The sequence below is a fragment of the Netta rufina genome (assembly GCF_964035555.1).
Source record: "Netta rufina genome assembly, chromosome: 2".
Lineage (NCBI taxonomy): Eukaryota > Metazoa > Chordata > Aves > Anseriformes > Anatidae > Netta > Netta rufina.
In genome coordinates, this window is record NC_140124.1 from 124,512,096 (window position 1) to 124,532,431 (window position 20,336).

General features: G+C 40.2%; 1 protein-coding gene across 2 annotated transcripts in view; it reads right to left on the bottom strand.

The window, feature by feature from the left end:
- Window positions 1–20,336, bottom strand: part of SLCO5A1 (solute carrier organic anion transporter family member 5A1) — an 82,624-nt gene that overhangs the window by 33,051 nt on the left and 29,237 nt on the right. For both annotated transcript variants that reach the window (XM_084306953.1, XM_084306954.1), the window contains 3 exons: window positions 17,143–17,275; window positions 8,908–9,134; window positions 1,045–1,209 (listed from right to left, as the gene is read on the bottom strand). In XM_084306953.1, coding sequence (XP_084163079.1) covers window positions 1,045–1,209; window positions 8,908–9,134; window positions 17,143–17,275 — 525 coding nt within the window. The remainder of the gene's footprint in view (window positions 1–1,044; window positions 1,210–8,907; window positions 9,135–17,142; window positions 17,276–20,336) is intronic.

Here is a 20,336-nt window from a genome sequence, read left to right on the forward strand (position 1 = left end):
TAACAAATGATTCCCATTTGTCTCTGTGTCTTGCCCCTCTTTCTCTCAGTACTTTTTGTCTTCTCCTCATACTTCACACTTCCTCCCATAACTCACTCTCCACCCCACTATGCCTTCCTACTCAGTTGTAATACCTGGAAGCATGGGGGAGCAAAGAATTAACCTGCCCAGCATTCAAAGATATTCTGTATGGAACACAGTAAGGAGAAGGCAAAAAGATGCTTATAAAACAAAAAGAAGACACTGATTGACAAGAAGATGGGAAGGGAGATGACCTTCCTGCCGTGGGTCCCAATTCTGCACAAAAATTTGTCCCCTTCCCCTAGGGGAGTTGCAGGTGGAGCTCATCCCTCTCTCATCCCAGCGCAGTTATGAAGCTGCAGAACAGAAACTTTGAAGCTATGTTAATAGCTGACTTGGCTGCACTTTATTACAGCAGCAGGGAAAGTGTCACAGCTGCAAAAGAGGGGCCTCAGACCTGAAATGCCGGGAGAGGGAGCATTTGAGGAGCTCTCCTGGCTAGACTGGATTGCTGTGTGCTCTGTGTTAATAAACAATTAGGGAGAAGACCATCAGCCTGGAGGGGAGAGATGAGTAAAGGAAGGATGGTACAAATAAACAATTGGTCACTGGAGAGGTTATTATATTTTAAGATCAAAGTGGATGTAAAATTCACATAAAATAAGAACAGTTTTAAAATATATTTTAAGCCACACAAATCACAGCAACACTCCTGGGCATTTTCTAGCTTTTGTTGCTTTCTTTCCCCCTGAAGGCTATTAACATATTAGAAAATGTCACTATCTAGGCTTATGGGAAAAAAAAAAAAAACACTCTTTAACAATCTAAATAGGTTCACATTTTACTAAACAAATATAGCAAACATGAAAGAACAGCCTGGCTATCTAAACAATCACAAGGGCACAAAGCTGAATTGAATATCCTGTTCTAAAAACCGTGTTTTCAGTTCATTCCTATATTGATTTATTTCATCAGCCAAAGAACAAAAACCCTTGCACATTACACTCATTGGCAATGCCTTACCAGTGTAGATGCTGGCATTGGAAGCTGGGATGCCAAACTGTGACTCGATGAACTTGGGAATGAAGGTAATAAAAGCTGTAACAATGGCACTCTCAGCTGTGTATGACAAACTCACAAAAAGGAATGTCATGTTGCTTAAGATCCTGACAGCTGCTCTTGGAAGCTCTATAAAGTGACAAAAATGAGAAATGAATGTTATAAATAATGAGTGAAAAACAAAAGCAAACTGGAACAAAACAAATTGATTTTCTTTGAGATGGACTGTAAATAATGGCTTGCTAGCATCTGGCTATTTGCTGAGCGGAAGGGAGAGTGCATATTTTGAATTGCACTCTTTGCTGCTTGCTCTTACACTATCTCACTGCATCGCCTCAGGGCTGCAGTCCCATTTTTCACAAACAGAACTGAAGACTGCTTTAACAAAAAATGTCTAAAGAAACACAGCCCACGCAGTAACAGTAAAAAGCAAGGAGAAACAGCAAGAAATTGTAGCAAATTTGGAATTATTCTGACGTCTTATTTTGAAATAGCACCCTGCTGAACTGACAATACTGAATTTTGCACTCCACATGAGGAAAAAAGACCCCATGCCCTTCTGCTTAAAAGACCACAGTTGGAAAGCTGGGATAACAATACTGTAATTTGAAAAAGAAACCAAACAATTTTACATTAAACATTTTTGTATATGATTAAAAAATTTTACAAAAGCATGCAGACAAAGTGTACTGAAAAAATGATGTCAATATCAATGAATCTCAACATACATTACATACAACTAATATTCCCAGAAGGGATAAAACAATCAATTAAAAATAAGAGCATATCATTAGCTTAAATTGAAAAAGTGTTCATAGATGTTGCAATTATCCTTAAAGCAAATACCAAAACACCATGAAATTCAGAACTGTAGTTTAAAAAAAAAAAAAAACCACACTTAAATACTTTTAATTCAGTCCTTTAGTGATGTCAAGATGATAACAGCTCTATTCACGACTCTTTTTTTTTTTCAGATTTGATGGCACGATTTTTAAACATTTTTTTCCCTTGGGGCTTCTACCAAGATAAGATGTTCTGTCCAAGCATGACAAGTATTATTTTCAGCCCAACAGTAGCTTCCTACTTTTCATGTGAACTGAACCAAAGCCTGAATTCAATGTCAAGAACACCCATTAGAAATATAATGTATTGAGTAAGCACAGAACAGTAGAACTCCTGAGCTGGAACATTACTGAACCTAAAAGTTGTCAAGTCAAAACTCTGTCTCATTTACTCCATTGACTCCAGCAGGTTATCTGTATAAAAGCAAACAGAGTTTAGAATCCTGTCAAGTCGAAGCTTGTCAGACTGCAAATTAGTACCTCAGTTGTCTGACTGCATCCAGACTTAGCTTATGCCAGTTGTCAAAAATAATCAATTCATTATGAGTATGGGGTTTATAATTTTAATGTAGACAAATGCTCTCTTGCTGCCTCTATGAAGAAAAATATTAAATGTTAAATACTAAATTTGCTGGAAATAAGTGATGTATAACCTGTATTGAGAAGCACTGAAACTTAATGTTTTTAACCACTTACTGTTTTTGTGTTTGTTTGTTTTGTTTTTTTTCTACTTGTGGCACTGTTTACAATCGCAGAACAGAAAAACAAATGAAAACGCAAGTCTGAGGCAATATAATATCAACATATCTGCAATATATGTAATGTAGCTGTCCCTGTGCAAAAATTACACTACAGTAGTGAGTAACAAAAAAAGTTTACTGGTATTTATTGTCAAATATGATGCATGTTCAAATTGATCAAAACTGATTTCATTGTCCAAGAGGAAATGGAAGAGATAAAACATCTACAATACATTTAGTCCTCAAACCTCATCAACTTTTGCTTTATGTCTGGTTTTGGGTTGGGTTGGGTTGGGTTATCTGATGGAGGCATAGATGCAAAAAGAATCCAAAGAGCAAGAACCAAGATGCTTTTGCAAAGCTTCTCATGAGGCTAAGATGATGCAGTTTAAGAAAACTGCTGCCACAGGGCTGCAGTGGTGCAGCTGTAGCCGGATTTCCCTGGGGACATGGTGCGGGATTGAATGCCTCTCCCTCAAAATGACGGCAAACAGTTATGACCATGCTGCTGCTGTGAGAAAGGGGTCAGAAAAAAGCAAGTGTGCCAGGATCGGATCTGCTAGAAAATGAGCTGTTGGGTGTTTTTAATCATGGGCAGCAGCATTCAGTTTTCTGGGTGAGGAGGAGATGACAGAAACACTGGCAGAGAGACTACACACTGGCTGAGGCAGCTCATCACAGCACCAAGAGCCAGAGCTGGCAAATGCATGATACCAGCCTCAAAAAAAAAAAAAAAAAAAAAAAAAAAAAAAGACATGTTCATCTTAAAAGATATTTTCTCTTACGGGAAGACAAAAGTGACAGAAGGGGAACAAAACAAAAAAGCCAACATCCTCTAGGACACCTGGTTGGCCCCTACCTTTTTTTTTTTTTTTTTTTTTTTTTTGTATCAATGCTGACTCAGCAAGAACACAAATCTCCCTGTTTTCAAATGCAGCAAATAGATAGGACATCTTCACTGTTGCTCCAACTCTGTCCTCCCTGCCAAAGTTTTAGTTAAAAGAAGACAAAAAGGTATACAATTGAAAACTTCTTATGGAAGTAAAGATGCCTGTTCAGTAACAGCAAGTGGCATTACCATCAGCCACTCTGACGGTCTACTCTAGCATCTAAACTTTGTTTATGTATATTAGGATCATGTATGATACATACACAGACATGCAATTGGTATGAACAGACCAAAAATACATGAGGAAAAAAAAAAAAAAACAACAGCATCTTTCACATTTCAACCTCATTGTGCTGACTTAAAGTAAGTGTTGGTGGAAGAGTGACTTTGAGTAGGCCTCCTAAAAAGCTCTATAAATGTGGAAGAAAATAATAAGGTGGTAACTTTCAAAGACTGGACATCACAAAGAGAAATGTCATTTCACTAGGATGATGAATTTGGTGTTCTCTGTAGAAATAAACTGGAAGTCTCTGGCCCAGAACTAAATCCAAGGTCTTTGCTAAAATTATTATTTTAAAGGACTTTGTCCAAATATAATACCTAGTAAAGTTTAGCCCTTCCTGGTAAAACTGATCTTTGGGAAAATGTATGGTTTAGAATTTTTTATCTAAAGATACCAAACAATTAATTAGATAAACAACTGCGGAGCTATTGAACATTTTGCTCTGGCATTCTGATGTAAAGCTGTGCTTTCTGTTAACTCCTACTTATATCTTTCAGGGTACTGAGCACTCAGCCTAAAGGTCATTATTAATTTGAAAACTAATTAGCACATTCAAAACTGGATTTGTACTGCTAAATAAATAAAATTCAGAGTATCTTGGAATAAGCACAAGTTCTCTTAAACCCATGTGAAGGATTCTCCAGGGAACAGCTCTGTTCTGATTGCTGTAATTTCTGGCATGAAATAAATAATTCCTGTACGCTGCACCAACGCATGCAACATGTAGCAGTTGAGGCTTGAAGCTCTTTGTGATTCCTGAAGAGCAACTGCCTGACATACAAGGAAAAGCTTTTTATTAAGAGTTTTGCAAATAAAAATACATATCCAGAATTGGGTTTTCTCTGGTTTCCTCCTATGATTACAATAAAACCCTGTGCAACAGAACCTGCATTACTCTCCAGAATCTAAGAATTCTAGTAAGAAGCAAGAATGATAAAAACCTTAAGGATCCTTTGTACTACATAATCAATCATGCATTTAAAACAATTCAATGTCACATTATTTTTGTGCGACTAGCCATAGGCCTAGTCTTTCATTTCAAGGTCATTATTAAACCTGTCAGGTTCAGATTTTTAGTAGGTCTTCAAGAACCATCCCTCCTTTTAGCAAGTGTGTAGCAGAAACAAACTTCATTCTGTCATTTGAACAAATAAGTCTCTATCAATTACATTCCTAAAACGGAAGCAATAATTTAGTATGGCTGCAAATACGTTCACTCTACTGTAAAATAATTAAAATAGCAAATTCTTCATTTTGTTGTTTTTTTTTAAATAACATAAATATGTAACTAAACATAAATTGGAACCTGCCTTGCTGGACTGGTTTGCTACCTTACTGGCAGTTTTCTTCCCCTGCTGCTCTTTCACTATATTTTACCTCTAGCCTCTATTCATTTTCTTTCACTGATGTGCTGGACCACTGCTTGACTCATGGTAAGGGAATAGCCTAAGAAAAATCTGCAAGCAATACAAATATTTGTAAATACTGCTCTAAGCGAAACTCTTAAAGCACTGTAAACAGTATTTCAATTAAAAACAAATAATAATAAAAAAGAAATAATCCCAACTTTACTTCCTTTACTGTAATTCATTTTCTTTTAGCCCTGTTCTTTTACATCTAGCCAAAGGTGAATACAACCAGGGGAATAAACTATCTGGCTCTACAGCACCGTCCTCTCGTGACCCTTGTAAGGGTGACACATGCATCAGCAAGAGGATCTCCTTTCCAATTGTGCTCAAAGTCCTGACAGCTCTGTCCCAGACAGCTCTGAGAGTAGTTTATGCCATACTGAAATCCCAGGGACAGCTTCTGTATTCACACAGTACAAAGCAGAGCCAATATTTGAGACAGAATTTTGGTTTTGTTTGTTGGAATGGAAATTACCATTTTCAGTCACACATGACTATTTGCTTGCTTTCAAGCAGCTTCTCAAGGCTCCAGATAATGTTGCTCATCACTGTACAGGGCCACGCCAACCCTTTCTATTTTGGGTCCTCCAGGATGACAGAAGCCAGGAGCAGGGGGAGTGACCAGCTTGAGGTCAGTGGCACAGCAGAACCTCCAGCCCACAGTCTCCTGAACTCTCTGACATTTACAGGGCTCACTGAGCACCTCTGTGCACAGCCCAGCATCTCCTGCTCTTGTGCTGATTCTTACCGACTGCTCGTCATCTACTGCAGCAACTTCAGTTGGGTTCCTCGAGGGAGCACTTCAGCAATTCACATCCCCCAGGAACTTCTTTTACCTTGGCCTGCATTATTGCCATGCATAATTATCCCATCTCAGTTCAGGATTGACTGGGAATGGCATACGACAGCTGGCAGATGTGAAAAGGCTGACAGGAAAATTGCACTTTTAAGAGGCTGCGCTCAGATATAGCTCTGCTTTAAGTACATATATATAGGGGAAAAAAAAAAAGACTATTATAAAGTACATGCAATTAACACCTCTTAGATTAGATCAGTACATTTTAGGTGAGTGATATATGCATTTGCTTTCTTTACTCTGCCCCTTTATCCAATTGCACAGTCAGTTGCATTATAGCGGTAAGAAAAATGGTCTGCAGAAACAGTTTCTATGGTACAGAACCCTAAGGGTATCCATATAATAAATGAAAACAGAGGTTTTGTTTGCTCAAGTTCTTGATTTATCTCTGTGTGTGGGATTGCACTATGACTTCATTATAAATCTTCTTTATCTCATGTTATTTATGTTACCTCCATTTCTTCCAATAAACAACATCCAATTTTCTTCCTCCTATGACCTATATAATGCTTTTGATACCTGCCTCAGAAGCATTCTCCCTCTCACTTTGTTTACTTGCAACATAAATAGAAAAGACTGAATTCCAAATCCTTGTGTCTTGAAAAATGAGAAAAAGCAAAGATGGATCTATATTGTTATCTGATTCTAGCTCTATCACAGGCCAACAAAAACCCTAGGTCACTGAAGTTGGAAGATACTTGCAGTGGGAGCCAGTTTTGTTTTGTATCATCAGACTGTGCTGGCAGCTATTGCAGGAAAAATGACCCTAGCCCTCTCCTATCACAACTTTTCAATACCTTTTCATTCACCTAGAAAACTAACTTCAATGAAATTAGGGCAAGTTACAGCAGGACAAGGTTTCCCAAGAAAGACAATGTCAGAACAGAAGATCAAAGTAAACAGTCTCTTCCATGAGACTTTCCCTATCAAAGATGCACAGACTTTACAGGTTAATGGCACTGACCTCTGTCATGACAGACTGCGACATCACTGGTATTTATTAGTACGGAACAGAAGATGTGACCTACTAAATCATCTGTCCCCCAGCTATTGCCTAAGCGGAGTTTCTGCCATAACATTCTATTAAAAGATGAAGCCCTGAAACTCAATGGGAAGTATAAATTGTACACTGCATCTCAGAAGCAATGCTAAATGACTTAGACACATGTGGTCCTTTTTCCTTCCCATTATAAATGACATTACATCAACTGAGAAGCTTGAGGCATGATCTCACTCCATAAAGCCCACTTAAACTTGAAAAATAATTAAATGACAGTGCATTCCTGCTGCAGGCCCTCTTTGCTAGGGCAAATGACACCTAATAGGAAAGCTATTATCAGCTTATAGCAAAATACTTTTCCCTGTGTTATCTTGACTCGCTCAGTGTCTCTCTGACATGTGGAATATAATGCTGTTTTTCACTGTTCCACATGGTGAAGTTTCTCTTCTAAAGAAACTCAAATGTTTTGTATATAAGAAGCTCTAATTTGGAGGCACAATTATTATTTTAATGTAGGATTTTGTTAGTAGAAGGTATGATACACATTTAGGCTGATATATACCTTAGACTCTTACGACATGACCTGGAAGGTGAAATTATGTTCAGAAACGGAGAACCAGCATCATGAAAATCCTCTAGTTGCAGAGTTTGGCTAAACACCTGTATCTTTTCCAGGCACACCTACAGGATGAAGCAGTTGCTCTACTGTGACATTGCCGGCAGTGGTTAGAAAGAAGTCCAGCCTGATCTCCTGTTTCCTACCTCCCTGACCTAGTAAGAATACCTTGATAGGAGAACCCCACAACTACTTTTGCTAGTCAGAGGCCTAAAGGTTTGAAGGAAAAAAAAAAAAAAAAAGAAAAAAAAAAGTTTAGAGTACAAATTATGTCTAATGATACAAATGACATTTCATGATTTCTCTTAGTCCTAATTTCATCAGAGTATCATAAACCTGGAACACAGCTTTCATATCACAGAAATCAGGGTGGACAAAACAGCATCGATAACACAGAGGCATTAAGTTTTGTTCATTTTTATCCTGTATTATTCAATATTAAGACACTTTTAAGCCTACATTTTAAACTTCTAAGTTACTTGCTTCACATTGATTCATTTTTAACAACACTGCATTTCTTCCCACGGCATTTTATCCATCACTAGTAGTGACTGTTAAATTTCACATTAATATTTTACTCATTGAATAAAATAAAAATCACATTACTTGTCCATCTTTTGAATTCTTCTTGTTTCAAAATTAGCACAGGTTTCATTCATCCTTGCCTTTGGAAAACAAAAAAAGCTTGCAATACATAATAGCCAGGTAATGCATATGAAATAAAACAATCTTCACCAGTTAACTTGCTAAAATAGAGGAAAGTAATTTAAATCACTTAACTAGAATTCCTTTTTTCTTGTTTTGCTTATTTTTCAGAAGAGCACTTTATTTTGTGAAGAAAAGATTAAGCAAGTACGACAATTGCAAACTGCAAGGTGCACAAATGTGCCTGGTAATAAAGGTCATATAGTTTGATATAGTTATATGACCTTACAGTTTGCCATACAACTATAGCAAACAGACCCCCTATTACCTATTTGTCACTGGTACACAATAAATGCTTCAGTAATTTATGTAAAGTGATGTCTTACTCTTGCAGGTGTACTTTGTAATTTTAAAAGACCGTCAATAGCAAAGTATAGTATTACATACAACATTCAATAAATCTGCCTTCAATTGCACTTCATACAACCCTAGAAGATGAACCTGTAAACAAAATTTAAAGCATTTAAAACTTAAAAACAAACCTCACCTTTAACATTTTTTCCAAATCCCATAGAGGCAGGAACTGCACTGTCTGCTTGCATTTTGCTATTTGTTTTCTCTTTCATGACTTCATCATCACTTGATACATCATCAGAGTTCATCTTCTTTTTCTTTTTCTTTTTTTTATGTCGAGGAGGAAGCTTTTTTGGAAAGGTAAACATTGGAAATATCACAAGGAGCATTGCAATGGCACAAAGGAGAAATCCACTCCACCTAATGCCAGGAGATAGGAACAGAAATGAAAGCCAATGCATTACATGAAATAAAAACACCAAAGTGATTATTACAGGCTGTACTAGCTGGAAGGACAAATTTGCAAAATATGGAACACTGAAATTAGAGTAAATTAATTGAGTGGAGGGGAGCTTTTACTGCATTAAAACCTTTAATTAGAAGATGTTTCTGTTGGCTTTCCTACTGATAAAGGTATTTATACAGAAACCAGCAAATGGTTTCTGAAATAGCGCCAGGTTTGAATTCCTGTAAGTTTTCACTTCTGATAACTACTCAGTACCAAGCTCTTAGAAGTAGGCATTCGCTTTTACTTTGCCTTTCTCAGATAATTCACAGTAAAGGAATATAGTATTCCTCCGGAGAACATGAAAAAGGTTATCCACAGCATTATCCATGGCATGATGTCCAGATGGATATATCAGGGCTAAATCTGTTCTGCTTTCCAGTGCCAACTTCTCAGTGCACTGACTGTCCAACCCTCTCCCTTCCTAGTGAAGAGCTCCTGAAGCCTGGCTGTACACAGGCAATGTCCTGCAGTTCATGCCAGGGCTTAAGCCTAGGACCTTGCAGCTCTGCTCTGCTACCATGACCAGAAATACCCCTTGTAGTGGGTTTACGTGGCAAGGTTTTGGCAGCAGGGAGCCATAGGGGTGGTTTCTGTGAGAAAGATCTAGAAGCTGCCCCATGTTTGGGAAGGGCCCCATTGTTTTCCAGATCCGAGCCAATAAGCGATGTTGTTTTTCGCCTCTGTGAGAGCATATTTAAGACAGGGAAAAAACGCTGCGCCACACAGCAGCCGGGAGAGTGAGAGGAGCGAGGAACAGCCTTGCGCCAAGGTCAGTGTAGAAGGAGGGGGAGAGGTGCTCCAGGCGCCGGAGCAGAAGTCCCCTGCGGCCTGTGGTGAGGACCATGGTGAAGCAGGATGTCCCCCTGCAGCCCATGGAGTACCACGGTGGAGCAGGGTTCCACGCTGCAGCCCGTGGAGGAGACCACGGTGGAGCAGGTGGCCCTGCACCGATGGAGGCTGCCGCCTGTGGAAGACCCCTGCCGGAGCAGATTCTGGGCCGGACCTGTAGCCCGTGGAGAGGAGCCCACGCAGGAGCAGGTGATCTGGCAGGAGCTGCTGCCCGTAGGGGAGCCAGGTTGGAGCAGTTTTCTCCTGAGGGATGGACCCCGTGGTACAGACCCATATCTGGAGCAGTTCTGAAAGAGCTGCTGCCTGTGGGAAGCCCACGCCGGATCAGTTCATCAAGGACTGCATCCCGTGGGTGGGACCCCACAGCACAGGGGACGAGAGTGACCGAGAAGGAGCGGCAGAGAAGAAGTGCTGTAGACTGACCATAACCCCCATTCCCCGTTCCCCTGCGCCGCTCGGGGGGAGGAGGTGGAAGAGGGTGGATGGGGGGAAGGTGCTTTTGTTTTTTTTTCCTTTGTTTTCTCACTTCTCTTGCTTGTTAGTTGTAGGCAATAAATCTTACTATCTCCTTATGCCGAGTCTGTTTTGCCCGTTACAATAATTATTGCGTGATTTTCTCGTCCTTATCTCAATCCTTGAGCCCTTTTCACATATTTTCTCCCCATTCCTCTTTGAGGAGGGGGAGTGAGAGAGCGGCTGTGGTGGAGCTCGGCTGCCCACTCGAGCGGAACCACGACAGTCTTTTTTGGCGCCCAACGTGGGGCTCGAGGAATTTGAGATAAGGATGATAGTTAGTAGAAGTAACGGGCAAAAATATGTGCAGGATGATTGTTAGGAATGTACAAGTTGTGAAGAATTTAAGAAAGCAGTAACTGTGATATGTTAGTGTGGTGAAGGGACGAGGGGTGGTGTGTGTGTAAAATGTCCACCTTGTCGGTGCTGTGATGATGTTATGTTTATTTTGGTGTGGTGAATTCTTTTTCTTTTTGATGTAAGTGAAGTTTGTGAAGGTTGTTGTGATAATTGTAAAGTAAGAGTATGTTGTGAGTAGTCTTAAATATGCTTTTAACAGAGGCGAGGGGTGGAATGTAGTGGGTTTACGTGGCAAGGTTTTGGCAGCAGGGAGCCATAGGGGTGGTTTCTGTGAGAAAGATCTAGAAGCTGCCCCATGTTTGGGAAGGGCCCCATTGTTTTCCAGATCCGAGCCAATAAGCGATGTTGTTTTTCGCCTCTGTGAGAGCATATTTAAGACAGGGAAAAAACGCTGCGCCACACAGCAGCCGGGAGAGTGAGAGGAGCGAGGAACAGCCTTGCGCCAAGGTCAGTGTAGAAGGAGGGGGAGAGGTGCTCCAGGCGCCGGAGCAGAAGTCCCCTGCGGCCTGTGGTGAGGACCATGGTGAAGCAGGATGTCCCCCTGCAGCCCATGGAGTACCACGGTGGAGCAGGGTTCCACGCTGCAGCCCGTGGAGGAGACCACGGTGGAGCAGGTGGCCCTGCACCGATGGAGGCTGCCGCCTGTGGAAGACCCCTGCCGGAGCAGATTCTGGGCCGGACCTGTAGCCCGTGGAGAGGAGCCCACGCAGGAGCAGGTGATCTGGCAGGAGCTGCTGCCCGTAGGGGAGCCAGGTTGGAGCAGTTTTCTCCTGAGGGATGGACCCCGTGGTACAGACCCATATCTGGAGCAGTTCTGAAAGAGCTGCTGCCTGTGGGAAGCCCACGCCGGATCAGTTCATCAAGGACTGCATCCCGTGGGTGGGACCCCACAGCACAGGGGACGAGAGTGACCGAGAAGGAGCGGCAGAGAAGAAGTGCTGTAGACTGACCATAACCCCCATTCCCCGTTCCCCTGCGCCGCTCGGGGGGAGGAGGTGGAAGAGGGTGGATGGGGGGAAGGTGCTTTTGTTTTTTTTTCCTTTGTTTTCTCACTTCTCTTGCTTGTTAGTTGTAGGCAATAAATCTTACTATCTCCTTATGCCGAGTCTGTTTTGCCCGTTACAATAATTATTGCGTGATTTTCTCGTCCTTATCTCAATCCTTGAGCCCTTTTCACATATTTTCTCCCCATTCCTCTTTGAGGAGGGGGAGTGAGAGAGCGGCTGTGGTGGAGCTCGGCTGCCCACTCGAGCGGAACCACGACACCCCTTCACAAATAAATCCCTCTTCTCTCCCTCTGTTTTATAAGAATGGGACACAATCTGCCCTATGAAGACCTCTTGGCTCACACTGAACAACTTGGGGCCTACTCACAGAGAAGGATAATGCAGGATGCAGTGCCAGAAATGGGCCAACAGTATACACACGATTATCTTCCCTGAGGCCACAAACCTTCAGTAACTTTAACATGGTCACACAGATGGGCAACAGGGCCTTACCAGATGTGCAATGGGGCCTACTGGAAAGTACACTAGAGTTAACCTTCAGCAGTCAGAAGGCAGGTAGTCGAGTATAAGGTAATATATTTTTTCCTCTGCATTTTCCTCTACTAAAAGACTGCAGGGAAATATGTCTAACTCACACCAATGCTTCCATAAAGAAGGATGACCTCAGAAGTCACCCACCGAGTTCTTGCAGTGTACTGAAAGTGTGGGTGTCATTAGGTACTAACCTAATTTACACCAGTGCTTGGAAGCTTCATTGAAGTTAATCACCTTACTCCAACATCGAAGCACAAGAATGAAAGTTTGAAGCTCTTTGCTTTCAAATCACAGTTTGCGGGACAAATTTTATATTTTTGTACGTCCTTTACCCTTAATAAAGTAAGCTACCTCAGGAAGCTACTAATTAAATATTTGTGCACATTTTTAACATTTAAAAGTATAGAGAAGAGAGGATTATCTGCACAACAAACAAAAATGTTTGGCATCACTTTTGCCATGCAAACATATTGCAAACTATATTTTTAAACAAAGGCTGATCCATACACGTGTGTAATGGTTTGTGTGATAACAGGTTATGCAAAGGCAAACACCAAACAAACTTCCATGTGTAACACTGATTTTGTTAGGAAGATTGTGCAGGGAGCTTTTGTGAGGCAACTCTAAGTTACTGAAAGTTTTCACTTGCTTTGATATTACATAAACAGAAAATCCCCTATTCACTCATTTTAGCTGATAAAATACATGGATTAGCAAACAGTCTTTCAGAAGGATCAGTCAGCACTATCGAATAGGGAATATATAGGCAGGCTGAATAAAACTTTAGTAACATCCCTTTCAGGACCTCAAAGGCAGAAGCTGCAAAGCACTGATCAAAGAAACAATCTGTGGCAATAACAGATAGAAATATGAAACCACCCACTCAGCGGGAAACAGCAAAGGAGACAGGGCCTTGTGATGTAGCACGAGATGAAATTCTAATCCAAAGGGACCATTATGGCAGCATACCAAGTGCTGGAGATGTCACAAATGCAGCAGTGTATGTAATTATGTGCACTGTCTACATTTCACATCTTCCTGGAGCAGTATCAAAGCACTCGGAAACAGACAAAAGAGGATATCAAAAATAATAAAGACACCTACAATGGGAAATGAGAGGTCAGAATGGGATCTGTATTAATTAAAAAGCCCTTGATTTCCTGTGTTCTTGAAGTCAAAGAAAATATGCAGGGGAATACCTCAAAGGCATCTGCACAAGCCTTAAGACCTCAAATAAAAGCAATTAAAGCTAAGGAAGGACCAGACAGTGCTGGAGGAATTCCTTTAAACTTCTTCCACTTGTGTGGAATGATGATGAAAGACGATATAAGAAGATCCAAGTATTAAACAGATTCAGAACTAGGTAAACACTTCAAAAAGTGTCAGCAAAAGAAAAGTTGATTCAAAGCACTTGACAGACTGCCAAGGGCTACTCCACAACTAACGAGATCCCTATACCTCACATTAGCAGTTCTTAAAGACAACAACATGACAGATGATTTCTAACAGATGTCCCCACAGTTACCACACTTGAATAAAAAGCAGTTTTAAACATTTGATGGGATGGCAAAGACAGCTGGCCTGTAATTTAGCCCAGAGCACCTACAAAAAACAGGTGTGCAAAACCCAGGTGTGCAACCCAAGTTCTGTGAAACGAGGAAAATCAAATCAGAAATAACCCTGAGAGAAGCACTTACTTTATCAGGTCTGACATGAGATAAACCAGGTTGCCTGTCCTGCATATATGCAAAATACCTCTTAGAAAGGAGCAGCTTAAGTAAAAAAACAGACCTCTGAGCAATTTTTGTTGTTGTATATCACTGTTGCTATATTTACTATCTTGTAATCATTGCCTCCTTTAATAGTGGAATTTTTCCACTGGTTCCTGTGATAAGTAGAGTTAGGAACCTTACAGCTATAATAAAGGAAAGATGAAAATCAAAGACACTAATTCACTTCAAAGGAGATGAGGCTGAGAAATCTCAAATATGACTGCCCATTAACTTATCTCAACTGCACCCTACTTTTGAAAAGCATGTCAGCTCTCTGAAGTGCTAGACTACTCTTATATTTCAAATTGTTAGATGACATACATAAAAATAAATTTGGATATGTGGCACTTCCCTGCAAGAAGAAAATGTCACAGTCCCAGAAAATAGACTTCAATGGAAGGAAAGTCTACACTTTCAGAGCCCTCTGTAACCAGGGACAAAGGACCAGTGGTAACACCATTAGGATTGTAATTTTAAAGGGTAGATAAAGCTTCAGAAAAGAAAAGAGAATAAGGCACAGATGCTCTAAGCGCCACTGAACTTTTATTAGAAGCCACCACAGACAGTGAAACTAATTATCAGAGATTTGATAACAGGCAATACTCTTGAGAAAGTTAACAGAAAAAAAAAAAAAAAGTAGAGACCCAAAAACCAACAGAGTAATACAGCAACCTGGAGCACCATTTGGCAGTAGCCAATCTACCAATTTAATCAACATGATGGAGAAAATTAATGACTTTTCTGTGCTGGCTAGAACATGACTCGCTTTCTGAGATGCTGTGACAGCTGATTTCCTGCCCTTCCTTCAGTCTTATTTGCATCACTTCTACCAGCACCCCTGTCTAAAACTGAAATCACCAAGATACCTGTTTAGGTGATATTGAAGATACATAAAACCCTGTTTAACATAAAATCTTCCAAATGCACAAACTACACTCTTTAGTCCCTTTTGCTTGCAAGGCCTGGCACAGTAGGTACTCTCAAAGCCTGAGCACAGAAATGTTTGTACAAAGTGACCTCTCACCACTACTGCCACAGATTCATTGGCTACAGCACTCCTGAAAGATGCTGAGGATCCAACCCTGGCACTCAGTCTTCTGAGGGAGGGAAGTTGAACTTGTAATTCATGAGAAAGGACAGGCATTTTTTTGCCAGATCTCTCTTGCACACTTGGCTATGACAACATTACAGATATCCAAGCTAGCTGTGTACTAGCAGTAGTGGCAGTCCATCAGCTGCTTCACAGAACTCGGTGCACATGGCCTGAGAAGCAGCTTTGGTTATGTCCATGCTGCTTTGGTTATTTTATCCTTAACTTATGTGTTTAAGCTACAGTCACAGAGATGTGCTCACACTACAAGGCAGCTACCTCAGTGGTTACATTATAGACAAACTCAAAATTAAAGCCTGCCTCACTTTCACATAGCCCCGCTGATTTCAATTAATGGATGTATTTATGGGCCTGTTTGAGATTTCAGTTGAATAACTGAAACATTTCCCTAAAAGCACAATAAACATAAGAATTTTACTAGAAATGTATAATAGTTTGTTCTGGTTTCAAATCTCTTATTCAAAATTAGTCAAAGCTCTTTTTAACACTGTAGCACATTCACATCACAGATCTTTCCTGTGAGATATGTCAGTATATGGATGAGAGCACAAAGTCATTAATCCCAAGGTCACAGGTGAACTGAGTTCTCAGGTTTCATCTTCTCTGATTCAAAATTCGGCTAGACCTGTGCAGCAATGCTCTTGGGCTAAATAAGACATATAAAGCAGTGATAAACCTTCAAAGTATTAAGAACACTCTAAAGAATGATTTTTCATATCAAACTGTCAGGATTGATCACTGTAGGATAAAAAGAAACAGATATGGTCTAACTGAAGTGGCATAGTGACAAATAATAATCCAGTGCACAAGACCTAAAACTGTACTCTATAAAATACTGGGGTCAAGAATCAGAGAAAAAACACATCAAAGATGTGCTGAAACAAAAGCAAGCCCCCCAGCTTCTCTAAAGAGCCAACAAGATGATTCAAGGATGCTGATAAGCTCCTTGAAATAAACCACCAACACAACTAACAGCTGAGATGCACAGCAGGGGCTTCCTCCTGAGATGACAAACTTCAGTCTTCCTTGGGCTTGCATGAAGATTTCAAGACATATTTATGAATTATCTGGGGAAAAAAAAGCCAGTCAAAGCCCCCTCAAGACACCCTTCCTCAAGAAGACATTTCCAAGCAGGCCACATATCAAAGGCTGCACAAAGACATCATCTAAGGATTACGGTTGTTACATCTCAGCACTGCTGGCAACGTACTGTTTACTAGAGAATAATGTGATGGTTTACATCATCTGCTACTCAAACACAAGCCATCACCCAGAGTAACAAGACCAGAAAGGCTATGTTATGACACCATCCTATCTCTTTCTCCTAGACAACCGTAAATGAGTTTACTATTTCTCATTTGGGTTGCAGAGTTCAGCATTTCTAGCTGCCTGTTTTGGAAAACCAAAGCTGGGATTTACCCAGCTTCCATCAGGAAGGGATAGGCTCTGGGCAGCAGTGTTCTTGACAACCTCCTAAAATCTCCAGTATGCTGTCCTGCCATTCCTGTGCCGAGTGCTGTCAATCGGCACCAACTGTGTCAGTCAGAGGAAGTCCTGGAGCCAAAAGCAGGAGGTTTTCCATTAAGTCTACACACGTGTTTCTGCAGCATTTCCTCTCTGTCAGGAGCTAGTATCATAATCAATACAGCATATTCTTCTTCCTCAGCCTCCTCCTACAGACCCAAACAAGCCCTCAAGGGATATGATTTCCGACCCTGTCCCAATTTCCTACTGGCAATTTAGAGAGTCATTCTGAAAAATGCTTGACCCTTACCAGTTTCCAATGAATCGGGGATCACTCTGGTCAATATAAACAGTTGTCCTAGGATCAACATAGAAACCAATAAGAAGTCCTCCCAGTAAGTAGCCAGCTGCAGGACCAAGTGCTCCCATTACATACATGATAGCTGAGGAAATAAAAGATCAGAGTTGTTAATCAATAACACTTCATTAGTTATTTGTATGTAAATTGGGGATCTAAAAGTGAAAGATGCCTCTTAAAGCAGGGAATTTTGCACCCCAGAAATTTCAGAGCCCTTTTTTGCAATCTTCAAAGGCAGCAATTTCTGTGTAAGTAAAATATCAGTAAGAAAATTACTGCTTTCTGCACATTTTCAGTCAAATTACAGATGGAAGTATACAGTATTTTGGCATTTTGGATGGAAAGCAGATATCATTTTGACAAGATTTTTCATATTTGGTAACATTTCCTTTGAATAAAAACTTAACAAATTTTAAAATATTAACAGAAAAAATATAAGTAATGGTAAGCAAAGAATAAAAATAATGCATGGCACCAAAGAACAGACTCCAACACTCCAACTTAGTTACCATCAGATTAATGCTGGATTTAAAAGAACCATCAGAGTTTAGAAATCAAGTACTCCTATTTTGGAGGTTGACAGAATTATTTTTTTAAACTGTGCAGCCACAGACTTAGCCTTGTTGTACACACCGGTACCAAGAGCTCACATATACTATATTTCCAGAAGACTCTTGCCTTGTTCAGGACATTTAAAATGTTAATGTTATTATTAAGGAAATTTCCTAATTTAAAAAGCAAGTTAAATGAAAAAAAAAATCTCACATGCAAACCTACAAGCATATATTTTACAATATCATTGGTCTGAACATTGGATGACAGCAAAATCCTTATCACTCAAAATAACAGAGTAGGCTCCTGTCTGCTGTGTCTTGTACAAAATACTCCACACAGTGAAGCCTCCAGTTCTTGCAGTTCAATCATCCATTGAGAAAGCATCGCAGCTCCCATTTGGCTTGTGTGCCAGTGCTGCCAGGAGCAAGGGAGAGAAAGAGGCAAGAAAAGACGGCAGATATTTCATCTTAGAGTGGGGCCAAGATGCCACTGGACCTCAGACCCAGGAAAACTTTCTGCAGCTCCCAGTACAGATATAATTGTGAGACATCAGCAGGAGCAGACAGAAATATCTGTTGCTTGCTGACAAGAACTGAATGCTGAGATTTAGAAATCTTGCTCTCATTTCCAGCTTTTAAAGGTATATAATTTAAAGGCTATCATTTGTCTTGCCCTTAAATCCTGTCAGTTCCACTCCTTTCCTCTTCTACTTCTGCAAATCCCAAATCAACTTCTGAACTAAGCCAAGGTCAGTTACCTCAGCCTTAAAATTAGATACCTTTAGCAAGATCCATTTATTCTTGACCATACAACTACAGCTATTTTCCAAAGATTGTTCTCATATTCTCCATCTATTTTCTTCCCTAATGCATTTTGCAGCACTCATCCCTTTCAAGATGCTCCTGTTCTGCTTCCCGTAGTGTCTGGCTGGAAGCATGAAAGACCAGATGGGTTGTAAGGGATGGTCTTTGCCGCACACTTCCACGTCTGAGACCACAAAAAAATCAAACTCCAGCAGCACAGCAACATTTGCTCAGGTGCTGCAGTCTCACTACACAGCACATCAGAAGAAACCTGATTACCGAATTATCTCAAAACAACATCTTCACTCCAAAATCTCCATCTCCACATCGTTTCTGTGTGCCAGTTGCTCTCCCTGGCAGTGTGCAGGCTCCATACTGTTTGGTCCCATCCTCAGTCAGATGAGCTGCAGCCTGGGGTTGCATAATGGGGTTGTAAGAGCTTGGGATACTGTGCTACAAGGTATAGCAAACTACATGTATATCTCACAGACAAACAACTAAAAGGAAATCAATAAATCTGCCTGATTAAACTGAAATAACTTGTACATTTTCATCTAATGTTTTGAAAGAAGAGAAGGAGAAGAACAATCTCATGAGTAAGAAGGTGACATTTATCAAAGAGCTATAGTGTGGGAAAAAAATCACAGAAGCTACCACAAAAAGGAAACTGCGTATAGAAAAAAATGTCTTCAGACTGCAAATTGATTTATTACTTTTAAGTTACTCTTTCTTAAACACATTTTCAATTTTTATGAAACTGCAATTTCACATGATTAGATTTCTCTAAAGTCGTTTTTGCATAATGGTTTCCAGAACTGTGTTCACTATTTAAATTTATTCCAGACATGTTCCCCTCTGGATTGATTGCAAACAATCCTTTGCATGTGTAAAATGCTCCACAAGACATTGTAACACTGCTACTTAATGGTACGTGGTTAAGAAAAAAACACACTAACTGTTATTTGTAAAATCCATATCATAAGGAAGGGAAAAACTAATAATAAACTCATTCCAATATAATAAATTATGTTCAATAATGTTTCATTGGAAAATAGATCCAAACAACTACAGCAACCTCAGGTCTCTAAAAAGTTTACAGAAAGGAAACACAAAGGGAGTAAAAGAGTGACCTAATCCATTCATTTCAGCATTCAGAAAAAATACTTATGCTGTATTTATTCAGCTTCAAGTCCACTACTGAAAGAGGCAAAATGCAGCAACTGTTTAGGCTTAGAAGTACTGCTCAGCATTCGCATTATATATACCTGGTAACCTCAGAGGATATTCTTAGTAAGCAGAAATACTGTAGAGTAAAAATAAAAATATCAGTGTACACTGTGCTCCCTTAGAGTAGGAGATGCTGCCAATCATTTCAAAAGTATTTTTAAATTACTATATACCGTTCAAATTTCAAGATTTTTTTTTTTAATGTAGCTTACAGATAACATGTAACATTCTTGATCTTTCAGAAAATGGGGGTGCCCCACATGTCTGGACCAGGGCTTAAGGAAACACTTGAGCACACGAGCTCCACAGCTGCCATTTTAGGACACTTTGCAGCATCTTCTCCAGCACCCAGTAATGACCACTATCACAGACCAGATACCAACTACAGTAGATTGATCTGGATTTCTAAACAGGACTAAAGGTACAGCATGGCAAGTAAAATATACTGGTATATCAAAATGGGTTACTTGGAAAAGTCTGCCCCAAACCTTGCTGTGAAAGTGAAGGTAGAGCCATCTCCAAGAGTCAGCATGGCAGGTTGCTCTAGGATCCTGGACCTGT